This window comes from Sapajus apella, unplaced genomic scaffold, assembly GCF_009761245.1.
Source record: "Sapajus apella isolate SASKATOON/1434 unplaced genomic scaffold, GSC_monkey_1.0 scaffold169, whole genome shotgun sequence".
Taxonomy (NCBI): Eukaryota; Metazoa; Chordata; class Mammalia; order Primates; family Cebidae; genus Sapajus; species Sapajus apella.
In genome coordinates this window covers 1,272,693-1,294,850 of record NW_022437109.1, presented here as the reverse complement: position 1 = coordinate 1,294,850, position 22,158 = coordinate 1,272,693, and the positions used below count along the sequence as shown (strand labels likewise).

At 40.4% G+C, this 22,158-nt stretch overlaps 1 protein-coding gene across 4 annotated transcripts in view; it reads right to left on the bottom strand.

The window, feature by feature from the left end:
- Nucleotides 1-6,634: 6,634 nt before the first annotated feature.
- Nucleotides 6,635-22,158, bottom strand: part of CTSS (cathepsin S) — a 28,325-nt gene continuing 12,801 nt past the window's right edge. Inside the window, exons 5-8 of one of the 4 annotated variants that reach the window (XM_032267489.1) lie at nt 20,080-20,304; nt 17,643-17,808; nt 15,586-15,688; nt 6,635-8,379 (exon numbers count right to left, since the gene is read on the bottom strand). In XM_032267489.1, the coding sequence (XP_032123380.1) occupies nt 8,280-8,379; nt 15,586-15,688; nt 17,643-17,808; nt 20,080-20,304 (594 nt within the window). In that variant the 3' untranslated portion in view covers nt 6,635-8,279. Of the gene's footprint in view, nt 8,380-10,196; nt 10,482-11,120; nt 12,452-15,585; nt 15,689-17,642; nt 17,809-20,079; nt 20,305-22,158 lie in introns of those variants that run through there. The other 3 variants (XM_032267491.1, XM_032267488.1, XM_032267490.1) reach the window with 3 other exon arrangements.

Here is a 22,158-nt window from a genome sequence, read left to right as displayed (position 1 = left end):
CATTTCTTACCAGTGTAAACATACAGACATGCCTTGGAGACATTGCAAGTTCAGTTCCAGACCATGCAATAAAGCAAATAACACAATAAAGCAAATCACACAATTTTTAACTTTTCCAGTGTGTATAAAAGTTATGTTGGCTGAGTGTGTTGGCTCATGCCTGTAATCCCAGCACTTTGGGAGACTGAGGCAGGACTATTGCTTGAGGCCAGAAATTGGGGATCAGCCTGGGCAACAAAGGGAGACCCCGTCTGTACAAATAATAAAAAAATTAGGCAGAGGTGGTGGCACACACCTGTAGTCCCAGCTACTAAGGAGGCTTAGGCAGGAGGATCCGTTGAGCCCAGGAGTTTGCAGTTGCAGTGAACCCTGTTTGAACCACTGCACTCAGACTGGGCAACGGAGTGAGACTTTTCTCTCAAAAAAAAAAAAAGTTATGGTTACACTATTAATATCTTAATATATTTATTGTACATATCTTATGCTTATTGTAGTCTGTTAAGTGTGCAGGAGCATAATATCTAGAAACACAATGCACATACTTTCATTTAAAAATCCTTTATTGCTAAAAAGTGCTAATGATCATCTGAATAATAATCTTTTTACTGGTAGAGGGTCTTGCCTTGATGTTAATGGCTGCTGACTGATCAGGGAGGTGTTTGCTGCATGTTGGGGTGTCTGTGGCAATTTCCTAAATTAGAACAACAATGACATTCATCACATCGACTGACTCTTCCTTTTACAAAAGATTTCTCTGCAGCATGGGATGCTGTTTGATAGCATTTTACCCATAGTAGAATTTCTTTCAGAATTGGAGTCAATCCTCTCAAACACTGCTGCTACTCTGTCAACTAAGTTTATGTAACATTTTAAATCCTTTGTTGCCATTTCAATCTTGTTCACAACATCTTCACCAGGAGTAGATTCCATCTTAATAAACCACTTTCTTCAATTATCCATAAGAAGCAATTTGGCCAGGCTTGGTGGCTCACGCCTATACAGATCACAAGGTCAAGAGTTCAAGACCAGCCTGGCCAATATGGTGAAACCCATCTCTACTAAAAATACAAAAACTAGCCAGGCATGGTGGCATGTGCCTGTAATCCCGGCTATTATGGAGGCAGAGGCAGGAGAATCACTTCAACTCAGGAGACGGAGGTTGCAGTGAACTGAGATCGTGCCATTGCACCCCAGCCTGGGTGACAGAGAGGGTCTCTGTCTCAAAAAAAAAAAGACTGTTTCACCTTCTTATCATTCATGTGTTCTCTAGAGTAGAACTTTTAATTTCCTCCAAGAACTTTCCCTTTACATTCGCAATTTGGCCAACTATTTGGCGCAAGAGGCCCATTCAGTTTATTTGGCTTTTAACATGCCTTCCTCACTAAGCTTAATCATTTCTAGCTTTCAAGTTAGACGCATGCAACTCTTTCTTTCACTTGAACGCACAGACAACATTCCAGGTTATAAATTGACCTAATTTCAATATTGTGGTGTCATAGGAAATAGGGAGGCCCAAGGAGAGGGAGAGAGATGGGGACACAGCCAGTCAGTGGAGTTAGTACACACACAACATTTGTTGATTAAGTTCACCGTCTTACATGGGTGCGGTTTTTGGCATCCCATGACAATTAACATAGTCACGTTAAAGATCACTGATCATAGATCACCATAGCAGATAATGATAATGAAAAAGTTTAAAATAGTGCAAGAAATTACCAAAATGTGACACAGACACATGAAGTTAGTATATGCTGTTGAGAAAATGGCGCTGACAGACTTGCTTGATGCTGGGTTGCCACAAACCTGCAATTTGTGAAAAATGCAATATCTGCAAAGCACAATAAAATAAGCCTGTATTCATAAACTTTGAAATATCTTCATTACAAAGGAGAAAACAGCCACCCTAGATATGAAAAGATTTGCCCAAAGTCATTCAACTAGGAGAGAAATGAAGACTAGAACCATGTTATCAGGATTAAAAATAGTGAAAACCTTGGTCTAATAATTATTTTGAATTATAGTTAAGTCACCTTTTTTTTTTTTTGAGACGGAGTCTCACTCTGTCATCCAAACTGGAGTGCAGTGGCACAATCTTTGTTCATTCCACCTCTCAGGTTTAAGCAGTTCTCCTGCCTCAGCCTCCCTATTAGCTGGGATTACAGGTATATACCACCACACCCAACTAATTTTTTAATTTTTAGTAGAGACAGGGTTTTACCATGTTGACCAGACTGGTGTTGAACTCCTGACCTCAGGTGATTTGCCCACCCTGGACTCCTAAAGTGCTAGGATTATAGGCATGAGCCACAGTGTCCAGCCACTTTTTTTTCTTTAGAGGCAGGGTCTCTTTCAGTCTCCCAGGCTGGAGTGCAGTGGTGCAATCATATTTCACTGCAGCCTCATACGCCTGGGCTCAAGCAATCCTCTTGCCTAAGCCTCTGTAACAGCTGGGACTACAGGTGTGTGCCACCACATTCAGCTAATTTTTAAATTTTATTGTAGAGTCAGGGTCTTGCTATGTTGCACAGGCTGGTCTTGAAGTACTAGCTGCAAGTGATCTTCCTACCTCAGCCTCCCGAAGTGTTTCAATTACAGGCATGAACTACTATGCCAGGCCTATTTTCTTTTCTTTTCTTTCTTTTTTTTTTTTTTTTGAGACAGAGTCTTGTTCTGTCGCCAGGCTCCAGGCTGAAGTGCAGTGGTGCGTTCTGGGCTCACTGCAACCTCCGCCTCCCGAGTTCAAGCAATTCTCCTGCCTCAGCCTCCTGAGCAGCTGTGACTACAGGCACGTACCACTATGCCCAGCTAATTTTGTATTTTAGTAGAGATGGGGTTTCACCATGTTGGCCAGGATGGTCTTGATCTCTTGACCTTGTGATCCGCCCGCCTCGGCCTCCCAAAGTTCTGGGATTACAGGTGTGAGCCACTGTGCCCAGCCTCTTTTTTTTTTTTTCTTTTGAGACAGAGTCTCTCTCCATCGCCCAGGCTGGAGTGCAGTGGTGCGATCTCGGCTCACTGCAACCTCTGCCTCCCAGGTTCAAGCAATTCTCCTGCCTCAGCCTCCCAAGTAGCTGGGATTTCAGGTGTCTACCACCTTGCCTGGCTAAGTTTTGTATTTTTAGTAGAGATGGGGTTTCACCATGTTGGCCAGACTGGTCTCAAACTCCTGACCTCAGGTGATGCCCTCCTTGGCCTCCCAAAGTGCTGGGATTACAGGCGTGAGCCACCATATCTGGCCCCCTTTATTACATGTTCCGATTTATAGTCTTTTTGGTAACTTAGAGTATGCATACTTGAAGCATTATCAAGATTCTCATCTAGAAGAGAAGAGTAAGAAAAGAATAATTTGATTGAAAGAAATTGTAAGTCTTATGCCTGTAATTTCAGTACATTGGGAGGCCAAAGTGGGAGGATCACTTCAGGCCAGGAGTTGGAGACCAGCCTGGGCAACATAATGAGACTCCAATCTCTACACACACACACAAAATAAGCCAGGCCTGGTGGCTTGCACCTCTAGTCCCTGCTACTGGAGGGATCGGGGGAGATATGTGAGGTGAAAAAATAGCTTAAGCCTGGGAATTCAAGACTATACTGAGCAGTGATTGCACCACTGAACTCCAGCCTGGGTGACAGAGTGAGACCTTGCTTTAAAAAAAAAAAAAAAAAAAAAAAGATAAGAAAGGAAAAGGAAATACTAAGTATCTGTCATATTTATTTTAAATGTATTAATGGCATTGTCTCATGGACTCCTAGTTCTGGAATACTTAAATCTTCTTTTTTCAAATATAATTTATCAATTTTTTTTTGCTAATCTTCTATGTGCTGCTGAAGTGAGCACTGTTTCTTTCCCTTTATTACGCAGTTTAAAGTTTTGTCAACTTTTAGTCTGTGATGACTCCCAGATTTACTTTATTTTTTATTTCTTTGCTGTTTTCAGAAAATGATATATTTAGTTAGTTTAGGGTTTTAACACTACACATGTAGACTACTATAATAACTTTTAGATTGTCTCTGTTTTTTTTTTTTTTTTTTTTTGAGACGCAGTTTCCCTCTTGTTGCCCAGGATGGAGTGCAATGGCATGATCTTGGCTCACCACAACCTCTGCCTCTCAGGTTCAAGCAGTTCTCCTGCCTTAGCCTCCTGAGTAGCTAGGATTACAGGCGCCTGCCACTATACCCAGCTAATTTTTGTATTTTTAGTAGAGATGGGGTTTTACCATGTTGGCCAGGATGGTCTCCAACTCCTGACCTCAGTGATCGACTCACCTCAGCTTCCCAAATTGCTGCAATTACAGGAGTGAGCCATCACACCAGCCTGGATTATTGCATTTAAAAATTTTGTTTATTATTTACCAATTTATTTGTTTTGAAACAAGGTCTTACTCTGTCACCCAGGCTGGAGTGCAGGGGCATTATCACAGCTCACTTCAGCCTCAATCTCCTGGGCTCAAATGATACTCCCATCTTGGCCTTTCCCCTAGTAGCTGGAACTATAGGCACACACCACCACACCTGGCTAATTTTTAAATTTTTTGTAGAGATGGGGGATCTTTTTATGTGCTGATAATGAGAGGAAGGAGGATCACTTGAGCCCAGGAGTTCAACACCAGCCTCTTGAACTTCTGGCTCAAGCGATTCTCCCACCTCAGCCTCACAAAGTGCTGGGATTACAGGTGTGAGCCTCTGCAACTGGATTAAAAATTTTTTTTTCTTCAAATCATCTAGCATACTACTGTCTAGAAATCATTCCAGAATAAATTCTTTTTTGTTGTTGTTTTAAACGTATTTTTAGATAATTTATCTCTAGATGTTTGAAACTACTTATTGCTAAAAATTTCCCTTTATATTGGGCAACCAATAAAGATTTTTATTAAATATTTCATTATTCTACTTGTTTAGTTCAGGCATTCTTACTTAAGAGCCACAACACTTAAAGATTCCTTGGATAGAATTCAGGGAATTTGTGAATTTGTATGAGTAAAAAATTTCATTTTTATTTTTACTAATGTAGGGGAGAACATATCTTTCTTTCTTTTTTTTTTTTTTTTTTTTTTTTTTTTGAGACAGAGTTTCGCTCTTGTTACCCAGGCTGGAGTGCAATGGCGCAATCTCGGCTCACCGCAACCTCCGCCTCCTGGGTTCAGGCAATTCTCCTGCCTCAGCCTCCTGAGTAGCTGGGATTACAGGCATGCGCCACCATGCCCAGCTAATTTTTTGTAGTTTTAGTAGAGACGGGGTTTCACCGCGTTGACCAGGATGGTCTCGATCTTTTCACCTCGTGATCCACCTGCCTCGGCCTCCCAAAGTGCTGGGATTACAGGCTTGAGCTACCGCGCCCGGCCGAACATATCTTTCTTTCTACCCATCCTAGGTTTAGGGCTGAGATTCCTATTACAAAAGAGAGATTAGCAAGAGAAAAGCATACACATTTATTTAATATAACTTTTACATGACACAAGAGCCTCCATAAGGAAATAAAGTCCCAAAGAAACAGTTAAACTTGAATTTTTTTAATAGTAGGTTTGATGAAGAGCAGCCAGTGATAGAGAAATGTCATAGGGCAAAGTGTGGAGAAGTTAAATGTAACACACTGGGGGAAACTTAGCAGGTCTTTTTGTTTAGATTCCTCTTTGTGTCCCTGTGCTTTTGAAGGTAAAGATGCTCCTTTTCTCTGGGTGCGGGGAGACCACCTCTTACACGAGGGTCTTACGATTTACTTCAGGGGAAGATCAGGAAATCCTTCCTAGGTTTTGTGGCTGCTCCTGGGGAGAAGGTCAGAGTCACTTTCCTGCTTCTGCAGTTTCCTCAAATGCCTCCAGCTTAAAATATTCAATATGTCAAGGTGCTGTATTTTGTGTAGGGCGTCCTGAACCTTGTCACTAACCTCTAACTGAAAGTTAGGATTTTCTTCAATTCTGAACATAGTTCATAAAGCACAGTAATATTAGCAATACTTCACCATCAAAAGAAAACCCAGATATTTTCATATCACACTACTTTTTTGCATCTATTTTCGTTATGCTCATCACTACATCAAATTTAGGATAGCTATTAACTCTTATTTAATGCATTTATATTAGCATATAACAAACTTATATTTAACATTTTAATAACTGTATTTCAATATAATTGGCTTCCTTTGTAATCCTATATGTTTTATGCATTTACAAACATGATTCTGAGAAGGCATTCATAGGCTTTATCAGATTGCTAAAGACTAAGAACCCATGTTTTTGTTCTACTTTCAAATACTTGTGGATAAAAACAAAAAATATGTTAAAAACTGAAAAGTAGGCTAGGTGAAGTGGCTCATGCCTAGCACTTTGGGAGGCCGAGGTGGGTGGATCACCTGAGGTCAGGAGTTCAAGACCAGCCCGGCCAACGTGGCAAAACCCTGTCTCTACTAAAAATGTAAAAATTAGCTGGGCGTGGTGGTATGCACCTGTAATCCCAGTTGCTTGGGAGGCTGAGGCAAGAGAATCTTTTGAACTGGGTAGGCAGAGGTTGCAGTGAGTTGAGATGGCACCATTGCACTCCAGCCTGGGCGACAGAGGGAGATGCTGTCTCAAAAAAAGAAAAAAAAAAAAAAAAAACCCCACAAAAATGAAAACTAATCAACTAAATCCTTTTTAACTATAATATCTACAATATTCTCTACACTTTTTATGATAGCCATGTATTATGGTATTATGTTTTTATATTTAGCAAATCTTCTTCCTTAAAATGTGCTTTATGGAGAAGGAGCCAGACTTAGTGAAATTAGTTTAGGTCAGTTTAGGATACATTAATGACATTACCCCACACATTGTTCATGCCCATGACATGAACTTGAGAGATGCGTCTACTTCTCTAGAGCATCTGTGAGGAAGATCCGTCTGGATCAGACAAAAGTGTAAGCAGTGGGGTAACGGCTGTTGTACTCCAGCTGGCTCAGTTATTTGCCAAGAAAAGGCCTTGGTCAAATTGTTATGGCTAGGTCAAAATAATTTGGACTAGTATATTAAATTGTTGATCATTAAAACAATTCTTCCAAAGTGCTTGTGTTTTATGCATTTGTTTTCTTTAACGTGATTTAATTTAAAAACGTTTACTGAATCCTCTTTTTTTTAAGACAGGGTCTCGCTCTGTCACCCAGGCTGGAGTGCAGTGGCACAATCACAGCTCACTGCAGTCTTGACGTCCTGGGCTCACATGATCCTTCTGTCTTAGACATCTGCTTAGCGGGGACCATAGGCACACACTGCCACTCCTAGCTAGTTTCCTTTTAATTTTTGTGGAGACAGGTCCTCACTATGTTGCCCAGGCTGGTCTTGAACTCCTGAGCTCAAGGCGATCCTCCTACCTCAGCCTCCCAAAGTGTTGAGATTACAGGCGTGAGCCACCACACCCGACGTGTTAAATCCTTTCATGTGCAAAGATACAATCTGAGCCCTTAGGACATTTATAGCCTAATATTTTCTTTCTTTTTGTTTCTCTTTTTTAAATTTTACTTTTATTTAGCCTAATATTTTCTTCCATCAAAGTTGCTAAAGCCCATCACCAGAATACCACAATTAATATTTTCAGGGTAGAGTATCAATAGTTGCCTAGGAATAAGAATGGTATGTGGCAATGATAGACATATGAAATGGCAGATTTATTAAGTACTTTTAAGCCATCAAGTTACAAAAGGCTGTTAAGGGTCTTAAAAAGACAAACAGTATACAATAAAACAATGAGAAATGACAGATTGTTTTAGGTTGAACAATTTTTATACAGTTTTATCTACAGTACATTACTAATTTACTTAGCAAACTTTTTCCTGAGATTTGCAAAGTTAAAAAAAGGAAAAATCAAATTATATTTTCTTTTTTTTTTTGTTTTTTGAGACAGTCTCCACTCTGTCACCCAAGCTGGAGTGCAGTGGCGTGATCTCAGCTCACTGCAGCCTCAACCTTTTGGGTTCAAGGATTCTCCTGCCTCAATCTCCTGAGTAGCTGGGATTACAGGCATGCACCACCATGCCCAGCTAGTTTTTTGTAGTTTTAGTAGTGAGGGGGTTTCACCATGTTAGCCAGGCTGATCTTGAACTCCTGGCCTCAAGGTGATCTGCCTGCCTTGGCCTCCTAAAGTGCTGGGATTACAGGCGTGAACCACCACGCCCAGCCTCAAACTATATTTTCTAAATAGTACAGTAAATATACATTAATCATGACACAATTATTTCTTCTGGATACAGCAGGAAAAATTAAGAGAAAGTGCTTCACATTTCTTGATTTGTTATAAAACGAAGAGATCCTCTAGATTTCTGGGTAAGAGGGATAATTAGCAATCCCACAATGATTTCCTCTATTTCTTGCCATCCGAATATATCCTTGTTCACCGAAGTTGCTGCCCCAGCTTTAGAAAAAGAAATAATACAAAATTACAAATGCATACAATCAAATAATATTATCAACTTTTTTTTTATATTATCAACTTTTTATCTTATTGTTTTTCCTCTATAAGTGGTTACATATGAAAGGCTATAAAACAAAATTAGAATGAAATAATATAATAATTTCTCTAGGGATTTCAGGCAAATTTAAATATGGGTTTGGAAAGCTTTAGTGCTATATTGATGAATAGACTTAATACCTAAGGAAAACTATAGTAAGATCCACCCCAGTTCTTTAATCCTCCTACTTAAAAAATATGCCTTCTCTAAGGAAAGAGTATTAGTATCCTTTATAAGACTTTATCTCTAAATTTTTTGATACTAGTATCACGGGTAATTATTTTCTATCAAACTTAAATTCCTCTAGAGAATGTCAATTAAGGAATATTTTTGAGTGACTACTATGAAAAAGGTACACAGCAGGGAATTCTAAAGTAAACAATAAAAATGCAGCTCTGAAAGAGCTTTTTGATCTAGAAGTGGAGCTGAGATAAGACTTTCTCATAATTAAAGCTATTGAAAAATGAGCCAGGCATGGTGGCTCACACTTGTAATCCAAGTGCTTTGAAAAGCTGAAGTGGGAGGATTGTTTGAGGCCAAGAGTTTGAAACCAGCCTGGGCAATATAGCAAGACCCTGTCTCTACCAAAAAAAATGTTTTTTTGAGACGGAGTCTCACTGTTTCCCAGGCTGAAGTGCAGTGGCACAATCTTGGCTCACTGCAACCTCTGTCTCCTGGGTTAGAGCAATTCTCCTGCCTCAGCCTCCTGAGTACCTGGGATTACAGGTGTGTACCACCATGCCCAGCTAATTTTTATATTTTTGGTAGAGACGGGGTTTCGCCATATTGGTCAGGCTGGTCTTGAACTCCTAACTTCAGGTGATCCACCCTCCTCAGCCTCCCAGAGTGTTGGGATTACAGGCATAAGCCACCATGCCTAGCCCCAAAATTTTTTTTTTTAATTAGCCAGGCATAGTGGCTCTATTCCTTAGCTACTCTGCAGGCTGAAGTGGGGAGGGTCACTTGAGTCCAGGGATTCGAGATTACAGTGAACTATGATTGCACCACTGCATTCCTGACACTCCAGCCCGACCCTGTCTCAAAAACAAAAGAAAGAAAAAGAAAAGAAAAGAAATATTTCTACCTGGCACTGGAAGGGTTCAAGCAAGTGGAATCTACTTGGTAGAGATGCTGCAGATGGAATTCATGGGTCAGATTAGGGTTCGAGGTGATCAGTGTTTCACTTTTTGATTTCATGGACTTAGAGGAGTTCAGAAAGTTTTTACAGATTGATACATAGTTATCAATTTAAAAACCATACTATTGGCTGGGCACGGTGGCTCATGCCTGTAATCCCAGCACTTTGGGAGGCCGAGACGGGTGGATCATTTGAGGTCAGGAGTTCGAGACCAGCCTGGCCAACATGGTGAAACCCCGTCTCTACTAAAAATAAAAAATTATCAGGGCGTAGTAGCATGTACCTGAGTCCCAGCTACTTGAGAGACTGAGGCAGGAGAATTGCTTGAACCCAGGAGGCGAGGTGGAGTTGCATTAAACTGACATTGTGCCTCTGCATTTCAGCCTGGGCAACAGAGTGAGACTCTGTCTCAAAAAAAGAAAATAAAGAAAAATCATACTACTTACTATCACCATCGTGTTGTAAAAGAAAAGACATTTTAACAGAAAGCAAAAAATCCAAAGATATAATCTCTATTTTAAGGATAGTCTTTTGAGTAAATTCAGATTTATGAAAAAGTCACCAAAATATTTTTATTTTTCATATTTTACCAAGACTGATGAAAAAACTGACAAAATCCTTTTAAGAGGAATGATTTCTGAAGCTCTTTATGATTCTGAGGTTTTATAGTGGTAGATATGTAAATATTATACAAGGCAGAATTCATTAAGTGCTCTAGGATACAAATAAAAGCATGAAATTGAGAAAATGCCTAGTGTGCCTGGAGTGTAAGAAATGTGGTTGAAAGGAAAACCGGATATCTTTAGTGTAATAGTGGAAAAAGAGGACAGAAAGCTGGTTTGGGGCCATCCTGTGAACAGCTTAGAACTGCAGGTGGAGGAACATGTACTTCAATTACATAGGCAAAGGGGAGCTGTTACAAATTTTGGCTCAGGGACTCAAAGGCTGTGTTTTTGCATGCAGTGGAGAACCTAAGAAATGCTGGTTTATTGCTGGCAGACAAATGATACCATTTAAAAGGACTGTGCTTTAAGAGGCCTTTCATATTCTATATATCAGCCCTCATTGGACAATTCGCAGGTCCTATTTTTATCTCTCTGTATCATTTAACACAGTTGTCTACTCCCACCTCACTGGTCTGTTGGCTTTAAGACACTACTATGTTCTGATTTTCTCATCTGTCTCTGGTCACTCCTTCTCAAACATTTTCATGAGCTCCTTTCTCTGCTTCCTTTCACTTAGTTGCCACTCCACTGCTTAGAAATATTCAATGGCTCTCCATACCTTTACAATAAAATTCAAACTCCATCATCCCTTCTAATAAATCAATGGCTGCACTGTTTTCTTTTTTTTTTGACAGAGTCCCACTGTGTTGCCCAGGCTGGAGTGTGGCTGCAGCTACGACCTCCTGAGCTTAAGCAATCCTCCTGCCTCAGCCTTCCAAGTAGCTAGGACCACAGGTGCATACTACCATGCTCAGCTAATATTTTATTTTTAGTAGAGAAGAGGTCTCACTATGTTGCCCAGGCTGTAGCAATGTTCTTTTAATACCTAGTTTGATAACAAAAGCCATAATAATTGTGTGGCCAGGCTATTATTAATAGCTACCATTTATTTAGCACTTACTCTGTGCCAAACAGATTCACATAAATTATCTAATTTAATCATCATTCTGTGAGGTTAGTATTATTTTCTTTTCTAAAGAAAAAAACAGAAGGTCAGAGTGGTAAAGTAGCTTGCCAAATGTCACATAGATGGTAAACTGTGAAGACAGAGTTCAAATCTAAGATTATTTTATTCCAAAGCCCACTCTAACTTTTATACTGTCTATCCCTGTAGTAATCTCTGTGAGTGAAGTCATATGGGGAATGAAATTCAGATCAGAACGTCCAGGATGTCATGTAATTTACATCTTACTATGGTCACTGCCTTAAATAATAGATAAAATAAATAATTTTAGATGAAATGAGTTTGGACCTGAGTTCTAGTATGAAAATTGAATTGAGGGTCTAGTTACTAGCAGTATGAATTCAGTCAGTGAGACCAAGGAATCCGAGACCCCATTCAACATCTGAACAACTTACTTTTCTCAGTTTTACAGATCAAGATCAGCTGCCCCCAATTTTGCATAAGATCTCAGACCTCTTTTTGACTGAATCCTGCTAACTTCACTTAAACCATGAAACTGATAAAAAATCTTAAGCTAAATAAAATATGTGAGGACAAATTCTTGCCTTCAGAACTATACAAGGTCTGTTCCAAATGTTAATTTCAGTACTTACCAAGTTGTATATTTTTATTGATTTTATAACTCTTTCACTCAAACTGTTCAAATTTGGGTAAGTTTGTTAACTAAATGTCTCTCATAGGATTACTTTAAAAATTAAATGAGAAAATGTATTTAAAGTACTTGCACAATATTTGGTACATAGCCAATGCTTACTAAGTGAAAGTAGCTATTTTTATCATTATCCAGGTATGAGTCCATCTGATTGAACTCAAGTAGAGTCCGTCTACTTTAAAACATATATATATATATATATATATATATGGCCTTCTTCTAGGGTGACCACCAGTCCCAGTTTGCCTGGGACTGTCCTGGTTTTAAAAAGAAAGTCCTATGTCCCAGAAAGCCTCATCACATAGCCCTTAGCAAAGTGGAAAAGTTGGTCATCCTACCTTCTCCTTGTATATCATAAGGCTACTAACTTATTAGACTTCTAAAATCGATGCCGGTTTCCTTTGTAATAGGCTGAAGTCCAGGGTTTCTTAGGCTGTGCCAGACACTTTCCTAGGCATTAGGATTACAGAGACAAAGTCTTTCTAAAGCCTAGGTTCTAGAGGGAAACATACAATAAACAAAGAAATACTTGATATAATATGATATATACAATAAAGAAAAATAAAGCAGGATAAAGGATACAAAGTGTTAGAGACAGGGCTCAATTTTAGGTGGAATGGTCGGGCTGGGAAAAGCTTAGCCTCACAAACAAACATGCAAGTGAAGCAAAGACCTAGATAAAGAGCTGGGAATAAGCGTGGTGTGTCTGAGAAACAGCAAAAAGGCTAGTGTGCCAGGAGTTGGCAGAGAGGGGAGAGTAGTTGGAGAGGTGGTTGGAGAGGCAGGCTAAGGCCAGATAATGTCATGCTTTACAGGTCATGGGTTTTAAGTGGGAAGGAAGGCCATTAGAGGGTTTGGGGTAGGAGGGTAACACAATCTACTTTATGCTTTAAAAGATAATTTTGGCTACTGTGTAGAGGATTGATTGTAAGCAAACGAGAGGGAAGCAGCTACCTGTTATGAGATTACTGCAACAGACCAGGAGATAGATGGATGGTGGCTTGAGGTATAATGGTAACAGTAGAAGTATTGAGAAGATGTGAGGGGTGTTATGGGTTGCATTGTATCCCCCCAAAATTCATGTTGGAATCCTAACCTCCAGTACCTCAGAATATGATCTTATTTAAAGATAGTGGTGATGTAGACATAATTAACTAAATTAAAATACGGTCATTAGCGTGGGTCCTAACCAACATGGCTGATGCCCATGAAAAGGAAAAACTGGCCAGGTACGGTGGCTCACACCTATAATCCCAGTGCTTTGGGAAACCAAATCAGGAGGATCACTTGAGCCCAGGGGTTTGAGACCAGCCTGGGAAACAGCAAAATCCTGTATCTACAGATACAAAAAAATTAGCCGGGTGTGGTGGTGCATGCCTGTAGTCCCAGCTACTTCGGTGGCTAATGTGGGAGGATTGCTTGAGCCCAGGAGTTTGAGGCTGCAGTGAACACTGATCACCCCACTGCACTCCAGCCTAAGTGACAGAGTGAGATTCTGTCTCAAAAAGTGGGAAGACAGTAAAATTATAAATAGAGACAGAAACGCATACAGGGAGAATGTCATGTGAAAATGAAGGCAGAGGTCAGGGTGATGGTTCTTAAACACCGAGGAAAGTCAAAGATCACCAGCAAACTTTCAGAAGCTAGGGGAGAGCCATCAAACCTATATGTTTTAAATTAAAAGAACATATTTGATTGACACAAATTGTATACACTGAAAGTGTACAGTGTGATGATTTGAAGTATAGGCACATTGTGCAATAATTGCCATAATCAAAGGAAATAATGCATCCATCTCCACCCACGCTGTACCTTTGATTCCCAGAATTTGTTTATCTTCTACCTGAAAGTTTACACTCTTTGATCAACATTTCCTCATCTCCCCAGCCTCCAGTCACTGGCAACTATCATTCTACTGTCTGTTTCTGTAAGTTTGACTTTTTTAGATCCCATGTGTAAGATCATATAGTGTTTTTTCTTCCTGTGTCCACGAACATTTTCTTCCTCACAATGTGAGAAGGAAGTAACCTTGCCAACACCTTGATCTTACACTGCCAGCCTCCAGAACTGGGAGACATAAATTTCTGTTATTTAAGCTGCTCAGCACATGGCACTTTGTGTTATGGCAGTCATAGCAAACTAGCACAAAGAGAAACTCCAGGTGTGCCCCAAAGACTCAATCTTCATGTATCCTCTGTCTTTTACCTCTAGAAGTTATGTTCCTTTTGTTTATGAGTGATATAGATGTCAGTTAAATGCATGTATTGAGAAGCCTTTAGGTGCCACCCACTCAGTCTGCACTGTGGATGTGAAGACAAGACGTAATATCTCCCCAAAGGCATGTACAGAACATTGGAGTGACAGACAGGTAAATATGCAATTTAAATATGATACCTAAAATGCTGTGATCCAGCATGCACAGGACATTTTGGCAGCATAGAAAAAAGACATTTTGCTCAGCCCAAGGATTCAGGCAAGCCTTTCTGGAATAGATAATGCCTGAGCTGCTTCTGAAGAAAGGGAGACGTAAACCAAAAGAGAAGACAGGATGTTCCAGGCAGAGGGAACCCAGATATGAAGGAAGGCATTACAGATAAAGTGGAATGTATGGGAACTGCAACTGTGGGTAGCACAACATAACCAGAGTGAAAAGCAGGAGCCAACAAAGACCAGGAGGTGAGGCTGGCAAGGGAGCACAGCTACAGGACATGTCCTCTGTCAGGGAGCATTAACTTTATACCAAATGAGACTCAGTAGAAGAGTTATAAGCCCAGACTTATTCACATTTTAGACAAATCAGTTCGGCAGCAGTATGAAAGAGGGATTTGAGGGTAAAGGGGAAGAAAAGAGAGAGTAAAGGAGACCAGTTAGAAGGGCACAGCAATGATCCACACCAGAATAGTCCACACCAGAGATGTCTGAACAAGAGCCGCAAGAGAAGAAACAGAGAAGGGACAGGATCAAGGACACAGATGAGGTAGAATGGTTTGACTAATTGGTTGCTTGGTTGGACTTGGGGAGATCTCAGATGAATCCATCATATCTTACCGGCTGACTATGCTGTGTGGCCCCTTACTGATATGGGAAATTCCGAAGGAGGAACAATATGGGGGAGAGAGTCCTGAATTATTTGGACGTATTGAGTTTGGAGAGGCTAAGATATGTGTAAGTGAATGTGTCCACGTAAGTCTGAAGTTCTGGGAAGATGTCAGAGCTAGAGCTAGAGATTCCAAAGCCACTGGAATATATAGGTTATAGCTAGAGTCCTAAGAGTGGAATTGTGGCACCCTAGAAAAAGTAGAATAGGAAGAGGAAGGGGCAGAGGATAGAGCCCTGGGAAAATACCAGCATTTTGGGGCTAAACAGAGGAACAGGTTCATAAGAGAGGCTGGGAAGGAATAATCAGAGAAGTGCTACAGAAAATAAACCATGAAAACAAAGTGATGAAGGCAGAGTAGTAGGTGAAAAGATGGGGGCACTGAATAATTTAGAATGTCACTTTGTGAGAAGCTATAAAGTTCATCATTGTCAATATCGTGATCATCATCATCATCGAAATCATAAGAAAGTGTTTACTGAAACTCCCTCAAATTCCGGATTCCAATTAAATATAAAGTATAAATATATTACCTGTTTTTCACAAGCCAGTATTCTTTCCCATTAAGGTCACCATAGCCAATCACAAGTACACCATGATTCACTTTCTGAGTACAGGCTGGGTCATAGTAGACACCTGAGAATCAAATATGGGTGGGAAAAAAGTGAATGCTATAGGATAATAAAGGACATTTAAAAACGGTATTACTTTTTATTAGCCTTCTTTGGATACATAGCAAGGTTAATAAAAAAAGTTAAGGACGTACACACTCATGTGTAAACTAGGGCTCATCATTATTTGCCATCAATGCTATATTTTCAGTATTCTTGTCAAGCTTAGCATCACTCCAATCATAGTTCCCCCAGAAACCTTCTTTGATAAGCACACCACTTTTTTCTAAGTTTTTTCTTTTATTTTTTGTTTTCTTCCTATTTTTAAACTTGCAAACAATCAGTTATTGTAATTCTGTCCGTATACAGGCATATCTCATTTTATTGTGCTTTGCTTTATTGTGCTTCGTAGATACTACCTCGGCCACCCAAAGCGCTGGGATTACAGGCATGAGCCACTGCACCTAGCCAGATACTGCATTTTTTACAAATTGAAGGTTTATGGCAATTCTACATTCAGCAAGTCTATTGGTACCATTTTTCCAAAAACATGTGCTCATGTTATGTCCTTGTACCATATTTTGGTAATTCTCACAACCTTTCTCATCATTATTATATCTGTTATGGTCATCTGTGATCAATGATCTTTGATGTTAATATTATAATTTTGGGGGTGAGTTATAAACCACACCTATATAAGATAGCAGACTTAACCCACAAATGTGGCGTGTGTTCTGACTGATCCACAGACTGGCTACACTCCTGTCTCTCTCCTCAGGCCTCCCTATTCCCTGAGACACAATGATATTAAAACTATGCCAAATAATAACCCTATGATGGCTCCTAAGTATTCAAGTAAAAAGAAGAGTTGCATATGTCCCACTTTAAATCAAAAGCTAGAAGTAATTAAGCTTATTGAGAAAGGCATGTTGAAAGCCAAGACAGGCCAGAACCTAGCCTAGGCCTCTTGTACCAAACAGTCAGCCATGCTGTGAATTTAAAGGAAAACTGCTTAAAGGAAATTAAAAATGCCCACTCTGGTGAACACACAAATGACAAGAAAATGAAACAGTCTTATTGCCGATATGGAGAAAATTTCAGTGGTCTAGATAAAAGAGTAAACCTGCCGAGCATGCCCTTATGCCAAAACCTAATCCAGAACAAGAAGCCTAACTCTCTTCTGTTGTAAGAAGGCTGAGAGAGGTGAGGAAGCTACAGAAGAAAAGTTTGAAGCCAGCAGATGCTGGTTCAAGAGGTTTAAAATTCCCTCCCTCCCTTCCCCACTCTCTTTCTTCCTTCTTTCTTTCTTTCTTTTTTTCTTCCTTGTTTTTTAGAGACAGGTCTTCACTCTGTTGCCCAGGTTGGAGTACAGTGGTATAATCATACCTCACTGTAACCTCAAACTCCTGGGTTCAAGCGATCCTCCCATCTCAGCCTCCTAAGTAGGAGAGACTACAAGTGTGTGCCACCATACCCAGCTAATTTTTAGTTTTATTTTTTGTAGAGATAAGGGTCTCCCAATGTGGCCCAGGCTGGTGTCAAACTCCTAGATTGCTCAAGCAATCCTCCCACCTTAGCCTTCCAAAGCGTCAGAATTACAGGCATGAACCACCACGCTTAACCACCAAGAAAGAAAGAATATTCTTTCTTTCTTTAAATTCTTTTTTTTTCTTTTTTGAGATGGAGTTTCACTCTTGTTGCCCAGGCTGGAGTGCAATGGTGCGATTTTGGCTCACTACAACCTCTGCTTCCCAGGTTCAAGCAATTCTCCTGTCTCAGCCTCCTGAGTAGCTGGGATTACAGGCATGTGTACCACCATGCCTGGCTAATTTTGTATTTTTAGTAGAGACAGGATTTCTCCATGTTGGTCAGGCTGGTCTTGAACTCCCGACCTCAGCCTCACAAAGTCTTGGGATTACAGCCACTGCACCCGGCCTTCTTTCTTTAAATTCTTATTGTTTTATATTTATTTATTTTACCACTTCTGTAGAGGAAGAAAGAAGGATGACTTGCATCTACACCAACACACACTGGGCCTTTATTGGCCACAGCTTCTTTCAGGACATCTTCTCTGCCATAAGGAAGTTCAGTGTACTTTGAACATGTGGCAGCACGATATTTTGAGTCATATTGACATTTCTGATCCTGCAAAAAGAAGTATAAACCAGATAAAGAAGTATACTTCAACTCCTTTATAAATCACCAGTATCCATAGCCTGGATTTGAAATATGTCTTCTTTCCTTAATTTTTTCATGTGTCTAAGGCTCCTTTCTTTGCAAATCTTCCAAATCCTAACAATCCCAGGTTTCACCAATAATGGGGGAAATACAGAACTATTCTATTTTTTCAAATTGTGAACATCTTCATAGACGCAAAATTTGCCAGGACAATGTCCCCTCAGACTCTGAGGTAGACTGTAGGGAAATATTACATAGAGATAATAAACTCTAGATGAGAGCTTTAAAATCTTTTTGATGCCTACAAGATGATCTGCGGTTAAAATGATGGTATATAAAGACCATATAATATGGGAAACACAAGTGTATTTCAAGTGGGAAAAGGAAAGTTACAAATTTATGTTTGTTGTATATACAACTATGTTTTGTGTTTAGTTATTTATATTATTTATTTTTTTAAGACAGGCTCTCACTCCATTGTCCAGGCTGGAGTGCAGTGGCACAATCATAGCTCACTGCTGCCTGTTGCCTCCATCTCCTGGGCTCAAGTGATTCTCCCACCTCAGCTTCTTGAGTAGCTGAAACTGCTACGAAGGTGCACACCACCATGCTTGGCCAATTTTTTTTTTATTTTTAGTAGAGGTGAGGTCTCGCGATGTTGAACAGGCTGGTCTCAAACTCTTAAGTTCAAGCAAGCCTTCCAGCTTGACCTTCCAAAGTGCTAAGATCACAGGCATGTACCATCACACCTGGACAACTACATTTTGTAAGTGCTTAACAGGGAGATAACTTGAAAGAAATAAACCAAAATAATAGTGGTTAAGGTAGAAGGTTTTTGAGTCATATTTTTATCTTTTTTTTTTTTTTTTTTTTTTTTTTGGGACGGAGTTTTGCTCTTGTTACCCAGGCTGGAGTGCAATGGCACGACCTCGGCTCACCGCAACCTCCGCCTCCTGGGTTCAGGCAATTCTCCTGCCTCAGCCTCCTGAGTAGCTGGGATTACAGGCATGTGCCACCATGCCCAGCTAATTTTTTGTATTTTTAGTAGAGACGGGGTTTCACCGTATTGACCAGGATGGTCTCGATCTCTTGACCTCGTGATCCACCTGCCTCGGCCTCCCAAAGTGCTGGGATTACAGGCTTGAGCCACCGCGCCCGGCCCATATCTTTATCTTTAAAAAATCTTCTGTAACATGACATAATCCTTAGGTTATTGTTATAATCTTTATAATATCATTTGATAAAATGTATAATAAATCTGCGAGGAAGAAGAAAGCATTATTTAGCTTCTCAATGGGTGGAAGAATGAAGTCGTTAATGATCTGAGAATAAGGTTGAGCATGGGAGGCTTCAGAAGAAAAGGCTTAAATACACAGAAATAATTTTAAGGATAGTTTGCTTAAAATCTGTTCTTTTTTTTTTTTTGAGACTGAGTCTTACTCTGTTGCTGAGGCTGGAGTACAGTGACCTGATATTGGCTCACTGCACCTCCGCCTCCTGAGTCCAAGTGATTCTCCTGCCTCAGCCTCCCAAATAGCTGGGACCACAGATGTGCTCCAACACGCCCGGCTAATTTTTGTATTTTTTGTTGAGATGGGGTTTCACCATGTTGGCCAGGCTGGTCTCAAATTCTTGACCTTAGGTGATTCACCCACCTCGGCCTCCCAAAGTGCTGGGATTACAGGTGTGAACCACTGTGCCCTGCCATTAAAATCCGTTTTTAAGCATGAATGCTACTTTTTGTCTAATGATATATTAAGAAGAGTACTTCATCAGAAAGAGAACTTCTGAGAATTTAAGAATTCCTGGCTGGGCGAGGTGGCTTACGCCTGTAATCCCAGCACTTTGGGATTCATCTGTCCCAAGGTGGGCAAATCATGAGGTCAGAAGATGAAGACCATCCTGGCTAACACAGTAAAACCTCGTCTCTACTAAAAATACAAAAAAGTAGCCGGGCGTGGTGTCGGGGACCTGTAGTCCCAGCTACTCAGGAGGCTGAGGCAGGAGAATCACTTGAACCCAAGAGGCGGAGGTTGCAGTGAGCCGAGACTGTGCCACTGCACTCCAGCATGGGTGACCGAGTGAGACTCTGTCTAAAAAAAAAAAATTCCTCTTCAGGGTTTTATCTCACACATAATACTGCTTCTCAAACAATTGGTGTGGTGGCAAGCCCACTGCAATCGGTCAATGGATAACATAAGGTCATGTAGCAACACAAAAAGTTTGCCTGTGACGCACCGTGGCTTTGTAGGGATAGGAAGCTTCTGAGTCGATGCCTTTGTTATCAATGATGTACTGGAAAGCCTCTGTCATGAAGCCACCATTGCAGCCTTTGTTTCCATATTTTTCAGAGCAATCCACCAGGTTCTGGGCACTGAGAGACACCAGCTTTCCTGTTTTCAGCTTCAGCTGTGCCTCCAGGGCTCCCACAGCACTGAAAGCCCAGCAAGAACCACAAGAACCCTGAAACAGACAGGGTCACAAATGCAAATCACAGAAAATCATTTGAAATGACTTCTATAACAAACTGGACAACGCCCAATTACATCAGCTCTGTCCCTAGTTCCCAGGAACAGCTCCCCTGCTACAGTTTTCTTCTGCCTTTGACAATGGGAATGAAGACTAAACACTTGATTGTTATCTAGGCAAGGTCCAACCTTGAAAGAGATTTGCAATTGGCCAAGCTCAGAGCATAATGGTCATATTCAAATATATTAGGAAACAATACTCACTGAACATGTACCAAATCACACCTATTTTCACCTGTAAGTAAGGGAGATAGTTGCCTACAGTAATGAGATTTGAGAGAAGCTAGGATGATTTCCTTGACCTAAAATACCCTTTCTCCTGTCAAATGATGACTGAAACATAAGAAGTTTAATCCTAGGTTGGCATTTTTCAAACCTTATTATCCTCAGAATTTTTTTGATCAAAAATATTTTACAAGGAGGCATGAACAAACAGAAAAAGGCAAATCTGCTTTAGTTTTAAATGGGGAAAAATGTCCAAAGCCTCATCATAATTGTTCTCTTTCTCTCTCCTCCCCTCCTCCCACCTTGCTCTCCACCCAAAGAAGGCAAATTGACATTGCTTTTGGTTGAAGCAAAATTGCTCATTAAAATGCAAGCACCCAAAGAAAGGAGTTCATTAACTTACTCAGAGTTAACATCTAAATATGTAGTTTATTGGGTCTTCTAAAGCTGTTATTTTAGAGAACTTCCAGTAAGAAATCCAAAACTAGTTGAAAGAAAAATATGTAGGTGGAAAAGAATAAGAGATTAGCAGTACCTTTCCTTCTTTTTGTTTTGTTTTGTTTTGAGACAGGATTTCCACTCAGACTGAAGTGCAGTGGTGCAATCATGGCTCACTATAACCTCCAACCTCCCAGGCCCAAGCAATCCTCCCATGTCAGCCCCACAAGTAGCTGGGACTACAGGTGTGCACCATGCCTGGATAATTTTTATTTTTTGTAGAGATAGGGCCTCACTATATTGCCTAGGTTTGTTTCTAACTCCTGGGCTCAAGTGATCTTCCTGCCTCTGCTTCCCAAAGTGCTGGAATCACAGACATGAGCCACTGTGCCTGACCATCATTTACTTCCTAACACATTTTTACTTTCTTCATTCATCACAAGCTGGGGTAGTTGCTCAGAATGCTCTGATTCCTCTCACTTATCCTGACTTCAATGGTGACACATGTGTTTTATCTCTAACTAATTTAGGATTTTTGCAGATTTTTAAAACAAGCAAACTAAGGAAAATACAACAGCATAGGAACAATGATTTTATAAGGCACATATTTCATATGCTAACAGTTCAAGACTAGCCATGAATTAACTTGAGTGGCACAATTTATAGACCACTCTAGCTGTAGTTGTTTCTTCTCCTTCAACTCTGAAATTCACAAATAAACTGGGGAGAGAAACTCCCTGAGCACCAGGGTTCTCTCACACAACACCGCTTCTCAAGCAATTGGCTTGTCGGAGAGTCCAGTGCAGTCAAAGGGTAACATGAGCAGTAAACGTCTGTCTTAAACACCTATTTGCTTAGTTCAGTATTTGTCTAAGTAGGTGGCTCTATGACCACTTAGAAAAGCACTGTGGGGCCAGAATGCAGGGGCTCATGCCTCTAATCCCAACACTTTGGGAGGCGAAGGTGGAAAGATCACTTGAGTTCAGGAGCTTGAGACCAGCTTGGGCAACATAGCAAAACCCACCTCTACCAAAAAAAAACAAAAAAGCAGGGTGTGGTGGTGTGTGCCTGTAGTCACTCTGTAGGTTGAGGTGGGAGGATCCCTTGAGCCCAAGAGGCAGAAGTT